This window comes from Schistocerca cancellata, chromosome 5 (assembly GCF_023864275.1).
Source record: "Schistocerca cancellata isolate TAMUIC-IGC-003103 chromosome 5, iqSchCanc2.1, whole genome shotgun sequence".
Lineage (NCBI taxonomy): Eukaryota > Metazoa > Arthropoda > Insecta > Orthoptera > Acrididae > Schistocerca > Schistocerca cancellata.
Window position 1 is genome coordinate 665,149,104 of NC_064630.1, and position 13,939 is coordinate 665,163,042.

Here is a 13,939-nt window from a genome sequence, read left to right on the forward strand (position 1 = left end):
TCCTACACTGGCCGTACACCACTGGTGATCGTCGAGGGGACACTGAATAGTGCACGGTACATCCAAACCGTCATCGAACCCATCGTTCTACCATTCCTAGACCGGCAAGGGAACTTGCTGTTCCAACAGGACAATGCACGTCCGCATGTATCCCGTGCCACCCAACGTGCTCTACAAGGTGTAAGTCAACTACCCTGGCCAGCAAGATCTCCGGATCTGTCCCCCATTGAGCATGTTTGGGACTGGATGAAGCGTCGTCTCACGCGGTCTGCACGTCCAGCACGAACGCTGGTCCAACTGAGGCGCTAGGTGGAAATGGCATGGCAAGCCGTTCCACAGGACTACATCCAGCATCTCTACGATCGTCTCCATGGGAGAATAGCAGCCTGCATTGTTGCGAAAGCTGGATATACACTGTATTAGTGCCGACATTGTGCATGCTCTGTTGCCTGTGTCTATGTGCCTGTGGTTCTGTCAGTGTGATTATGTGATGTATCTGACCCCAGGAATGTGTCAATAAAGTTTCCCCTTCCTGGGACAATGAATTCACGGTGTTCTTATTTCAATTTCCAGGAGTGTATTTCTGACGATTTGAGGACTATTTGGGAAATTCTTACATCGTAGCACTCTTTGACTCCATGCACATTATTTACATACGGTGAGTTTGTATCTTGTGGACCATGGCACCAAAATAAATTATCGAACTGAGAGAACTTTTGCAGTTCTCACGTACTAAAAATCGGCCTCGTTGTGTCTAATCCACCAGTAAAGGTTGTTTCAGTCACATGTTTACATCTACATAAATACTCCGCAAGCCACCGTATGATGCGTGGTGGAGGGTACCCTGTGCCACTACCGGTGCAACATGCGGTGGTATTATGTTTATGAAACATCTTTATTTTCAATTAGTGCTATCCGACTTCGGCTGTGTTTAACTGCTTCAATATACCCCCAATACCGTTTGCATCGAACCTGTATGATAAGTGATATTATTAAACTCTTATTCTCAATCAGTATTTTGCTATCTACGGAAATAATAATACTTTAATTATGGTATGTTATCAAATCTTACATTTATTCATTAAAAACAGGATGAAATTGGTTCAAATGGCTCTGAGCACTATGGGACTTAACATCTGTGGTCATCAGTCCCCTAGAACTTAGAACTACTTAAACCTAACTAACCTAAGGACATCCCACACATCCATGCCCGAGGCAGGATTCGAACCTGCGACCGTAGCGGTCACGCGGTTCCAGACTGAAGCACCAGAACCGCACGGCCACACCAGCCGGAAAAACATTACAATCAAATTAATTGGCTAAACTAATTATCCTACCATTGGCACAATGGAGACTCTATCTCTAATCATGCCCCTTTCCCTAACTTACGCAGGTTGATATTGGCCACGCAAGTTGTTTTACTGAAGCTCCACCTAGACGGACACAGAATCAGGGAGCTCAGGTAAAAGAGCTAGTGGAACACGTACTCATTTGCAATTACGTTGCCCTACTTTGCCAGCTGTTTGTGCTAATATCACCATAATACAGCGCGACGATTACGACAGCCGTCCCAGGCACAGGCGTGACGTCGTCTGTCCCCTATGGGAGCTCGACTTTACCTAAAGCGTGGACGTGATTTCCGTCCGTAAACTCCTGACCGTAAGTTACTCAATTGCGGAGTCCGTCACGAGTCAATACAAAATCTACTTGCACAAATGCCAGGAGTAGTTGGTAGACTCAAGTGCGCGGCAGCAAAGGAAAATGTTGCATTCGAACGCCACAAGTGAGCAAAAATCTGTTTCTCTTCTCAGAGAAACAGATGATTCTGCTTTTGTGGAGACGTATGCACTACCTTCGAAAAATTGGAGAGGGATCACTGATCGCAATGCCAGCAATATCTCTAAAGCTAACTATCTCTAATCCTCCGCTTGCAGAGCAGACCCACAGCGTCCGCCCAGCACCACCTCCGACACCAGAGCCCCGATCTTGTTGCCGCCAAACTTTGCTGTTCGTCTCACATGTATCCCTGCGCGTTTTCGGCCAATCAGGACTGAATTTTCGCGCGGTCTCTTGTTCCCGCCAAACTTTGTGTCCCGTTAGCCGCAACGGCGGGAAACAGTCTCTCTCTGTCTCGCAGGGACGCTCTCTCCCTCTCTCTCTCTCTCTCTTTCTCTCTCTCTCTCTCTCTCTCTCTCTCCCACTCTCCTTCCACCTGTGTGGTCTCAGGCTCCCCCGATGCTCCCTGCGGCCACAAGAACCACTTTGCCGCCAAAGCAGCCGCCGCGTGAAGCTCCGGCCAGCTGCCAGCCACTTCGTTTGTTCGATAGCTCAAAACAGCTCTTTCCTGTGTCCGTCCAGACTACCTTCCCGATGGTAATACGCACAGTTCTAACAATCTTACGTACCAGTAGGGACCTTGGTAAGTTAATATTAGTATTGTTCTGTCAAATGGCTATCTCCGTCCGCGTGGTATTTTTCATTTATTATTTTCTGAATAAACATCACGTAAGGTTCTAAAATCTGCCACCTTATACAGGTTATTTCCTTTCCTGTTCTACTCGCAAATGAAGAGAGAGAGAGAGAAAAAAAAACTGTTTGTACGCCTCTGTATGAGCCCTTATTTATCGTATCTTCGTGTTTCTTAGGCGCAATCTATGTTGGCAGCAGCAGGATAGTTCTGCAGTCAGCTTCCAAGTGCCGGTTCTCAGTCGAGTTTTTCGGAAAGAATGAATGAATTCCCTAAGCATCTCCGTAACACTTAAATGTTGTTTGAACCTATTGGTAGCAAATCTAGCAGCCCGCCTCTGAACTGCTTGGATGTTCTCCTATAATACGACCTGGTACGGATACCAAACAATCTTGCAGTATTAGAAAATAAGTTGTACCAGCGTTCTATATGCAATCTCCTTTACAGATGAACCACACTTTCTCAAAATTCTCCCAATAATCCGAAGTTTACCAATCGCCTTCCCTACCACAATTCTTACATGGTCGTTCCACTTTATATCGCTTTCCAGTGTTACGACCAAATATTTAAACGACGTGACTGTGTCAATCAGGACACTACTAATTATGTATCGCAACATTACAGGTTTGCTCTTTCTACTCATTCGAATTAACTTACGTTTTCCCAGATTTAGAGCTAGCTACCATTCATTAACATTTGGAAATTTTGTCTAACTCTTCTTATGTCTTCCTACAATCACTCAACTTCAACACCTTATTGCACACGATAGCGCCATCGGCAAACAACCGCAGATCACTGCCCACTCTGTCCGCCAAGTCGTTTATGTATGTAAAGAACAAAACCTCAAATTGCTCAAATGTGTGTGAATTCCTAAGGGACCAAACTGCTGAGGTTATCGATTCTTAGACTTGCACACAACTTAAACTAATGCTAAGAATAACAACAACAACAACAACAACAACAACAACAAACACACACACACACACACACACACACACACACACACACACACACATACATCCATGTCCGAGGGTGGACTCGAATCTCCGGCGGGAGGGGCAGCGCAATCCGAGTCATGGCGCCTCAAACCAAGCGGCCACGCCGCGCAGCGGAACAACAGCGGTCCTATTACATTGTCCTGGGGGCACTCCTGACGATACCCTTGTTCCTGACGGGAACAACATACTGGATTCGTTACCTAACAAGTGAAGATCCAGTCACATATCTGTGAATCTATTCCATATGCTCGTACCTTCGTCAACAGTCTACAATGAGGCACCGCGTCAAATGATTTTGAGAAATCTAGGAATATGGAATCTGTATGTTGCCCTCTTCTTAATGTTCCAATTTATTCTTCTGTTAAAGCAAGTGCCATTCTGCCATAGGCGGCGCGAAGACAAAATTACACTAGTTACAGCGGGTACAGAGACATTTAAAAAGGCATGTCTGTCGCGTTCCATACACGGTTGGGATGGAAAGAATCCCTCAAATTGATAAAATGGGAACAACCGTCGACCATGCACTTCGCAGTGGTTTCCAGTGTATAGTATAAGTGTAGAATCACAAGCTCCTGTTTCTTCATTTGATGCTTTAAAAGACGGAAAGGGAAAGAAACTGCTTAATGAGGAAACTTGACTGTGTTGCTAATAAGAGTGATGTGATATTTCAGGGGCCCTCGGTGATAGCAGCCTTCAGGAACACACACAGCCGTCACGACTGGTGGGATCAACATGGCGGCCAACGTAACAGCTGCGGCAGCAGGTGTGGTGGGGAGGCAGGTGCTGTTCGGCTGGGTGGACTACGTGGCGTTCGCGCTAATGCCCGCTCTCTCCGTGGCCATAGGCCTCTACTTCGGCATCTGCGGCCGCGCCAAGAACACCGCCCAAGTGGACTACCTGCACGGCGGGAAGACTATGAGCGTGCTCCCCGTCGCCATCTCGCAGATATCGAGGTGAGCCATTCACTCTGCAAGACATTACTCACATGTTTCCGTAAATTAGTACACTGCTTGAGAATTGCTTGGTAGTAATGATGCAGGGTGTTCGGTACTTCCAGCTGTATACTTCGAAGATATGTTGAAGTCACTGAGCACACAACATATCGAATAGGAACCAAAGTCCGGGAATGTACCGTTTCGGCTCTACAACCATTTCAAATTAGGTTTTTAACTTACTCATTTCTAGAATGAGATTTTCACTCTGCTGCGGAGGTGCGCTGATATGAAACTTCCTGGCAGATTAAAACTGTGTGCCCGACCGAGACTCGAACTCGGGACCTTTGCCTTTCGCGGGCACTCCGCTGCAGAGTGAAAATCTCATTCTGGAAACATCCCCCAGGCTGTGGCTAAGCCATGTCTCCGCAATATCCTTTCTTTCAGGAGTGATAGTTCTGCAAGGTTCGCAGGAGAGCTTCTGTAAAGTTTGGAAGGTAGGAGACGAGGTACTGGCAGAAGTAAAGCTGTGAGTACCGGACGTGAGTCGTGCTTCGGTAGCTCAGTTGGTAGAGCACTTGCCCGCGAAAGGCAAAGGTCCCGAGTTCGAGTCTCGGTCGGGCACACAGTTTTTAATCTGCCAGGAAGTTTTACTCATTTCTGCTTTCTGCTTTAATTGGTTAGTAACTGCAAGGAGAAAAATTAAAGAACTTAGCGTTTTTGTCTGTAGTAAATCTGAAAATATTCCTGACATTGAAAAGAAGAAGAAGAAAAAGAAACAAAAACTAGTGCAGCAATGGTTACTCATGCACTTCATCGGCGGCTCAGCATGACTACCACCAAAGTCGATGCATGCGTTGTACCTGTCAATAATGTTAATGATATGTTATGATGCACCCTCTCCGTCATCTCCGTCACACCTGGTGTGTCGTCAGTCTGTCGTGCAGAAACTGTGCCAGCGAGCCTATCTCTGCCTCTACAGCAGTGTCGCAAATTGAGCAGCAATATATATATATATATATATATATATATATATATATATATATATATATAAATTTCCAAAAGGAGAATCATCACAATGTACTACATAATCTTAGTGGTTGTAATTTCGGAATGGCAAAATTAGTTTAATAAAGGAATTAAATTAGAGAAAAAGTTTTATTTTCACACTACAATGAAAGTATTATGTTGCAAAACACTTATTCCACAAAAGTGCAGTTAATTTCCTTACGTATTCCGAAATTCGTGCGACCAGATAGGCTAGGAAGATTTTACGATGATGGCACGTTCTGTAAGATTTGAGAATAGCAAACACATAACCGTATAAACGGAAAGCTACTCTCGGAGCAGTATCTTGAGCGCCTGCTGTCATTCAAGGTTCTAGCCATGGTAATCTCTCATCAGCACGCGTCCCTACAACACCCGATGAGAATTTTCCATCAGATTAAAAAAAAAAAAAAAAGGTTCAAATGGCTTTAAGCACTATTGGACTTAATATCTGAGGTCATCAGTTCCCTAGAAATATTAACCTAACTAACCTAAGGAGATCACACACATCAATGCCCGAGGTAGGATTCGAACCTGCGACCATAGCAGCAACGCGGTTCCGGACTGAAGCGCCAAGAACCGCTCGTCGGATTCAAGTCGTGCTGGTATAGAATGCAGTCCCTTCATACATGATTTTGAGGACAACTGCAAATAGGAGCCGTAAGTTATGTGATAACAGAATCCAAATATGAACTAGTTATATACCACCAGACACAAAAAGTGATAAGTATAGCTATTGTACCATACCATAGCGATTATTGGGAGGAAGGGATTCGTAGGATTTACATCATTTCTGAAGTCTACCATATGATTTTGAGTGGTGGTGTAGACCTCGGTCGATTATTTCAACTGGATTCGTTTCTGCGTCTGTTACAAAAAGATTTTTAATAAGACGTTCACTAATGAGAAGCATCGTTCATGGACGCTGAAGAATTATGACAACATCTGACTGTGGAAAACCACGGAAAAAACGATATTTCATTATTGCAGACATCCAGAAATATGATATCACCAGACCCGTCATGAAGATATCACCATTCGTCTCACAAGGGAGATTTTTCCACAAGCAAGCCAACATTTACACTTATGTAATCAAAGAAGAGATTATCTCTTTTAACGCGCTGAGCAAAGGCGAGTAAGTCCGTTAGGATGCCGCCACTTCATAAATCAAATCTATTCAGCAAGAAACATAGGCAAACTGAGATTAAATTTATAATATTCTCATCACTTTTATCACACGGAGGCTTACCCCTGTATGATATATGAATGGAGTTTCGTTCTAGCAAAATGGGAGTAAATGTCGCCTTATTTTGCAAAATTCCAGGAAGAGTTATCAGACACGAAGCATTTACGAAAGGGTTACCTTCAGACGGGAGTTCGTGTATCTCCAAGTGCCTGATTAAGACCTCTATGTTTCTCCACACGGAAATATGTTCATGTCTGTAAATATAGAAACGTAATGCATATATCACCGTACGGGGATATAATTGGTTATGATTGTATCCTACATGATTGCACTCCTCGTTCACACAGGATCCATCTAGCGAACGATGTCTTCAAAAGGTTAAGTCGAGCTCCCAGTCTGAATGACGTGAAGCAATCGTATTGCTGCCCATAGTCCACATCATAATCGAAATAAAATCTCTGTGATGCTACCTGGTACTAAAGCTACCTTGTTAAACATGAGGACGATTTTTATTGCTATGAAAGTCGAATTGAAACACAGTTATTTCTCTAAAACAGGCTTTGATTTAATGTTACCTTAATGTGAATTTAAAAATAACAAAGTTATGTAATTATTGTCTGGAAAGATAGAGAAGTAAGTATTGAACATCACTGGTCAAGTCGGATGGAAATGGCTTTGTTTGTATGAAAGGACTGCATGTGACAAGTAATACTAGTAATGCAGAACCTGGTAGAATATTAATAGTTCGCAGTCATTGAGAATTTCGTGGACACTTCTAGAGCTTAAGCTGTCTGCTTCGGTTTCTCGTCCGGCTGTTTCATCGAGAAGCTGACATTTTACCAGCACAAGTGGCAGGATACTGACAGACTTACCCGCATTTGCTCAGCGCGGAGAAAGAGATAATCTTTTCTTTGACTACACACTGTTACCTCCAAAAGTTCCGCTTGAGAAAACGGTACTTTATCTTTTAGTTAATCTTGGTAGTTATCTCGCACAGCTCTGCATTCAGTACTCATCTGCGAATTTTAATGAGCCTAGTTTGCGGAATAATGTTCATTTTAGACAGATGTATTCTGCTTACTGTTGAGATTATCACAATAGTTACTATATATACATCACAGCGACCCTGGTGTTCTTTTCTCGATTATGCGTCAAGGTACTCATATTGAACTCTGTGAATAAGAATGACAAATTTACCAATAGGAGCCAGTTCATCGACATCTCATTTGAGAATATTTGCCATTTTAGTTTTCATAATCTTGTTGTAGGCTATCTGCTATAAAACAAAAAATCAGATATAACACTCGTACGTTAAGAATCATCTACCATTCGGGCATGAATGGTAACTATAAATGAGTAGTGAAGCCATAGACTAAATGAAAAAAGAATTATAAATGATTTGATCTCCTTAGGGAGTGATTCTTGATTTTATACATAGTATGTTGCCAACATCTACCTTATACACTCACACTTTTCTCAACAGTCACGTATCTGGTAGCACGCTGGTGGGTGTACCTTCAGAGATCTATTTGTACGGCAGTGTCTACACTTGGATTTGCTTGAGCGTCATTCTGTTCTCTATCGTCACCAACTTCGTCTTTCTCCCAGTCTTCTTCGAGCTTCAGCTCACATCAACTTACGAGGTAAGTTTATGAAGTATCCTAGATAGAAAACCTGAATGGGCGTTAGCATTGTGGCTCAAACTCATTTGTTAACTACGAACTGTCAGTAAATTCTTCTATTCATTACATATGAATATTAAGTAATGTCCCTATCTTATATACATATAAAAATGAATAAACGTTTCCATTGTTTTGACGATAACACTCTTTCATGTGTGAGTGAAGTTGTTTCCTGTTTAGAAATACTTGTTTAACACGAAGGAAATGAGCGATTGCTTAAAATTTTATTTTTAGAATTATTTTAAGTCAGTTGACTGTTCATTCTTCCTTAAACATTATAAATAATATTCAGGAAATCACACGTTTTCTGCTAGGATTAATATCGATGAAATGCTGTGAAACACAAAGAGTGCGTTTTGTTAAATCGGTCTATTAGTCTAACCAAGTTGATCTGTGAGTACATACTATACGAAAAGTGTTACAAAGGGCCTAGGAAAGGTTCGGAGAATGGTCTCAGTTACGCACAAAATATCTTCATTGGCCTTCAAACTATCTCCATTAGCTACGACACACTTCTGACGTCGGTTGCAAAGCTGTTGGAAACCAATGGCAAATGTTTCTCCTGAAATCGCTCGAAGCAATGGCCTTGTTGGATATCAGCAACAGTTGCGAGATCTTCTCGCTCAATACAAAGCGCTTGTCTTTCAAAACTTCCCTTATACTCTAGATTTGGCACCAGCAGACTTCTTTTTCTTTCTGCACTTTAAATTAGCCCTGCAATGTTAACGCGTCGCAGACATACCATGTAACCACAGTACTTGCAATGATTTCCACAAGAAACGTTTGTAAACAATTTCCAACAGTTTGACACGCAATGTTAGACGTGTAGTAGCTAATGGTGATTACTTTGAAGGCCAGTTAAGAGATGTTTTCTGGATCTTGTTGCCTTTATTTTCTGACATCATACACTGAACTTTTCGGATGTACCATGGATGTACCAGTCTGTTGTCTGACATGCTTACCATTATACATTACTACTTCAGAACTAAAAAATATAGATTATAACAAGGAGCTCTACGTCAGTTAGTCTTTTCCTCTTTCATTCAGACTGAGACTATAAAATAATTTATGTAATTTATGTACCGAATCAGATAACATAATTGATTTTCAGATAACTCATGTTTGTTCAGAGGGCTCTCTTATGAAGTAACAGTTGCAGATTGTGTCATACTCAGTGAAGTCCGTGTGGCTCACCAGGTTGGTGGACAGTCTATATGTCTTTTTCTTTTTTTGGTTGCAAGTGGAACTTTTCCAACTTTATACGTAGGTTCTGAGTTTTCATGCGTTATTGTACTATTCACATGGTACAGCTAATGTATCAACTTCTGAATTCCTTCGGCTAACTGTTGATATAATGTATTATTGTAACAAAAATTCCACATCAGTAATGAAACAATATTATGCTAAGCAACTTGATTATTCATCTAACTAGTTAACCCCTCGATATTGCTTTCACTTTACCAAAATATATTTAGAAGAATGATACAGAACCTCAAATGTTGAGGCTAGATTCTTTATTTCAGTTGTTCTTATTCTGCTCTTTTAATAAAATTGGGTTTAAAAGAGAAAAAGTCTATTTGATTGAATAAAATTAAAACGGCTGAAAATATAATGAATAGAGAGTTAAGGAATATCTTTTGCATTATGAATGGTTAAGTCAGGGGTCCTGTTCTTCAGAATGTATGTTACCTTGCTTTCTAATTGTAATAATTCCAATATTTACCTCATCTCTATGAATGGCTAACGATCATCCATATTTCTAACATCGCTTCTGCAGATGGATTTGTTACTATATTTCTCATTCATATATTTTTAACATGAGGTTTCAATATGTCATAGTTGCTTAATTAATATATTGCATGTCTCACTTTCATTTGATTTTGATTTTGTTCCACCTGGACTATTGTTTGAATAATAGTACTTATCATTAGTAACATCTTAATGTTTTTTACATCATTTTAGGGCATCTTTCTCCTAAAAAAATTTCCACAACAAATTTGCCTTAATTACAATGGCAGCATTGTCAGTCTCGGCGATTGAGTTACCCATGTAAGAATCATTATCTTTAAAGTGTATTTGAAGCAGAGATCTTTAAGTTCTTGAACGTGCTTATTTGTGACGGTCCTTATATTTGTTATCTGAAGTAATATTTCTTTGTTGTATATTCTTTAATTCTCCTTTCTTCCCAAATATACATGATTTGTTAGAGTTGTTCTTCCTTATTTGGAGATGGTGTACGAAGACTTGATTGAAATTATCTTTACAGAGTAAACTCTTGTCAAAAGATGGTTCTCTTGATGTTGAAGAAACAGGAAACAGGCCTCAAAAGTTTTTTGCTCATGGTATTGAAAACCTTTGGAATCTCTTCAGTAGTCTTTATCATGATGACTGCACTTGTTGAACATTTATACAAAGATTAAATTAAATATTATGATTATATTTTTGTATACATTGACTATAATATCAGTTTCATTAAACATGATATCTTTCATGTTCATAACATTGTTCACGTTCACAATGATGGCGCTTTTTTATTTGTATGCTACATGTATTTATATTCATGTATATGTTAATGCGTTAGAGATGCTTTAAACTTGTTTCATAATTTCCCATAGCTTGATTTTCCTTCTGGGAGTTTTTCATTGTAATGAATGGAAACTCGCCAGTCTGTCACTTAATACAAGTGTCATAACATTACTTATTTGTGGCCCCAAAAAGCTTTTTTTCTGGAGATGAACTGATGAGTAAATACATTCAAAGAAATGAACTGCTTGATCAGACTTAGAAGCCCACTCAACGAAGAATGGCTTTCGTGTTCTACTGTGCCTTATTTGGATAAAATGTAGAGCTTTGTTAGGCACCCAGACACTGAAATCGCTACATTCCATTCAACTATCCCTTGCATTGGCCTGACAATGCTAAGTCAGTAACGAACTGTGTGTTATATCAACAACATTGATGAATAGTAATATTGCATCAACAACATAATTCTGAAAGAAGCCCAAATGTTAAGCTGAAGAAATACAGTGGCTTTAAAGTGAGGTACCTGAACCACGAAACAAATATTAATTAGAAAGGGCGAATTTTTTAGTGAACTTGGTTTTAATGACACTAAATTGCTGAATATTTCGATGCATGACTATTTCTACAAAATAAAAAATATTCATATCATAGTCGTAAGACAAAACTAATTTAAACAGTGAATAATAAGAATGAGAAAGATGTAGTTTGGAAATACCATGTACAGTTATTAAAAAGGAAATGAAAGAAAAGTGTTTACAAGAAAAGTGTGTGTACTTGTGTTTGATGTGCTATTAGAGAAAAATGGAGTTGTTATATTTTAATGTTTCTACTTGCTGTGAGTAAATGAAGTACCTCCTCAATTATTCTTATTCAATGAAAAGAGGCTTTGCCACCTCAAAATTTATTAAAGGAACACTGTTTCAGATCTATAAATTGCTACTTGCAAAGATGGTATATTTTATTGTTGGTATCAAAAAGAAAGTATACTTTCTTATAGGTAACTGAGATACGTGAAAGTAACAGGTAATACAGGTTTAAAAACGTTATTAATCCATTACCTTAATGTATAAAAGAATCAAGAAGATCAGGGATCGTTAAAGTACGTAGTTACATGAGCTTTCTTAAAACTGATTCTGTTTCATTAAAATAATGGACGAAGCTTCGTTATCTTTCGATAAATGACTCCGTATTGAGAATGATATTTCTTATGGTGTAAGCTGTTATGCCTATATGTATGAGAAATAATTTACTACTGTAGATGAGATGTGTGCTAAGAGCAATCTTAATCTGGAATCATGGGCTATGTTACGCAGTATGGAATAATTTCAAACCAAAAAGAGTTTAATGAAATTTGCTGAAGAATGTAATATTTTGAAGATTTCCTAGGTACTTGAATACCATTTTCTACAACATGTTGGCAAATAAGCACCTACTTAGTGGTATGGTATGTTCAGAAAGAGCATTATCAAGGCGAAAATGATGGAAAAACTACCTCAAAAAATTTATATACCGGCAGTAAATTACAGTATTGTGTTTGTATCAATATTTTGCTTATCCTGATTTTGTCAAGTTTTCACCAACTTCACCATTTTAGGAAAAGAGTAGATGTACTCGTATTATGAGAGAGTGAATAATGTTTCTTGCAATAAAATAAAAAATGTGGAGAACTGAGTATTTTCAGAAACTGTACTGACCTCATCACCATGTATCTACTAGTTCGTACTAGCAGTATTAAGAGATTCGCCAGCCCTGTCTTTAGAATAGGTACTTCTTGTAATTCCATTCATCCATTCTCCGTCCACTTACATGCTGTTGGTGTTCCAGTACCTGGAGCGCCGCTTCAGCCGAATAATCCGTGTCCTGGCGTCGGGCTTGTTCACGCTCAACATGGTGCTCCACCTGCCACTCTACCTCTACACGCCAGCCATCTCTTTGAGCCAAGGTACATCAACGAAAATAGTTTAATTAAGCAGTTAAAATCTAACTAAAACACCTATAGCAATTATCGTTTAGGTCTGTCGAAATTGTTGATTGAATTGTGTAATCAAATATACATGACAGGAAAATGGCCAAACGACTTTGCAGAAAGTATCGTAATACCTATAGAAAAGAAAAAGAACAGCAAAAAGTGTGAGGAACATAGAACAATGAGCCTGATATCGCATGCAGCCAAAGTCTTGCTGAGGACGCTCAACAGAAGGCTATATGGAAAGCTGAATTGCGTAATAGGAGATGAACAATTTGGTTTCAGGCGAGGAGTGGGAACTAGAGATGCCATTGGGCTACTGTGAGTGATAGGAGAGAGGTACATGGAGGAGAAAAGAAAGGTGTCTGTCGTGTTCATTGATCTTGAAAAGGGTTTTGACTGTCAGATGGGACAAACTGATGGAAATCCTAAGGAAACATGGAGTTGACTGGAGGGATAGACAGCTAATTAGAAATTTATATTTGAAGCAGAGAGCAAGAATAAGAATACGAAATGTGATGAGTGAAGAAATAGAACTGGGAAGAGGTGTAAGACAAGGTTGTTGTTTATCACCAACACTGTTCAACATATATCTGAAGGAAATTATTAGTGAAAGTTTTGATGGAAGGAGAGGAGCTTGTACAGGGGGTCGGAGGGTGGAGTCTAAAAGATTTGCAGACGAAATGGTTGTGATGGCAGAGAGTGCAAGAGAGATGGAACAAATGTTAGATGACCTAAACACAAAATTAGAAGAATATGGAATGAAGATTAACAAGAAGAAGAAGAAAAGCATGGTAGCTTGAGGAAAGGGGAGAAAATGCAGTTTGAAAATAGAGCTAGTGAATAACTTCACTTATTGGGAAGTGTAGTAATGGATGATACGTATTCCTCAACATAAATTAAGAAAAGAATTACAATGGCAAAAGAAGGATTCAAGAGGAAACAGAAATGACTTTGCGTGGACCACTAAACTAAGATCTGAGGAAAAGACTTGCCAAATGTTACATCTGGAGCGTTGCACCGTATGGTGCGGAGACCTGGACATTGAGGAAGTAGGACGAAAGAGGATTGGAGGCACTAGAGTTGTGGATATGGAGAAGATTGGAAAAAGTGAAATGGGAAGACCGAGTAAGGAATG

General features: G+C 39.9%; 1 protein-coding gene across 1 annotated transcript in view; it reads left to right on the plus strand.

Moving 5' to 3' along the window:
- The window catches only part of LOC126188296 (sodium-coupled monocarboxylate transporter 1-like), a 134,354-nt gene that overhangs the window by 44,317 nt on the left and 76,098 nt on the right, over positions 1–13,939 (plus strand). Inside the window, exons 2-4 of the mRNA XM_049929882.1 lie at positions 4,137–4,418; positions 8,114–8,273; positions 12,660–12,777. Of these exons, the coding sequence (XP_049785839.1) occupies positions 4,198–4,418; positions 8,114–8,273; positions 12,660–12,777 (499 nt within the window). The 5' untranslated portion in view covers positions 4,137–4,197. The remainder of the gene's footprint in view (positions 1–4,136; positions 4,419–8,113; positions 8,274–12,659; positions 12,778–13,939) is intronic.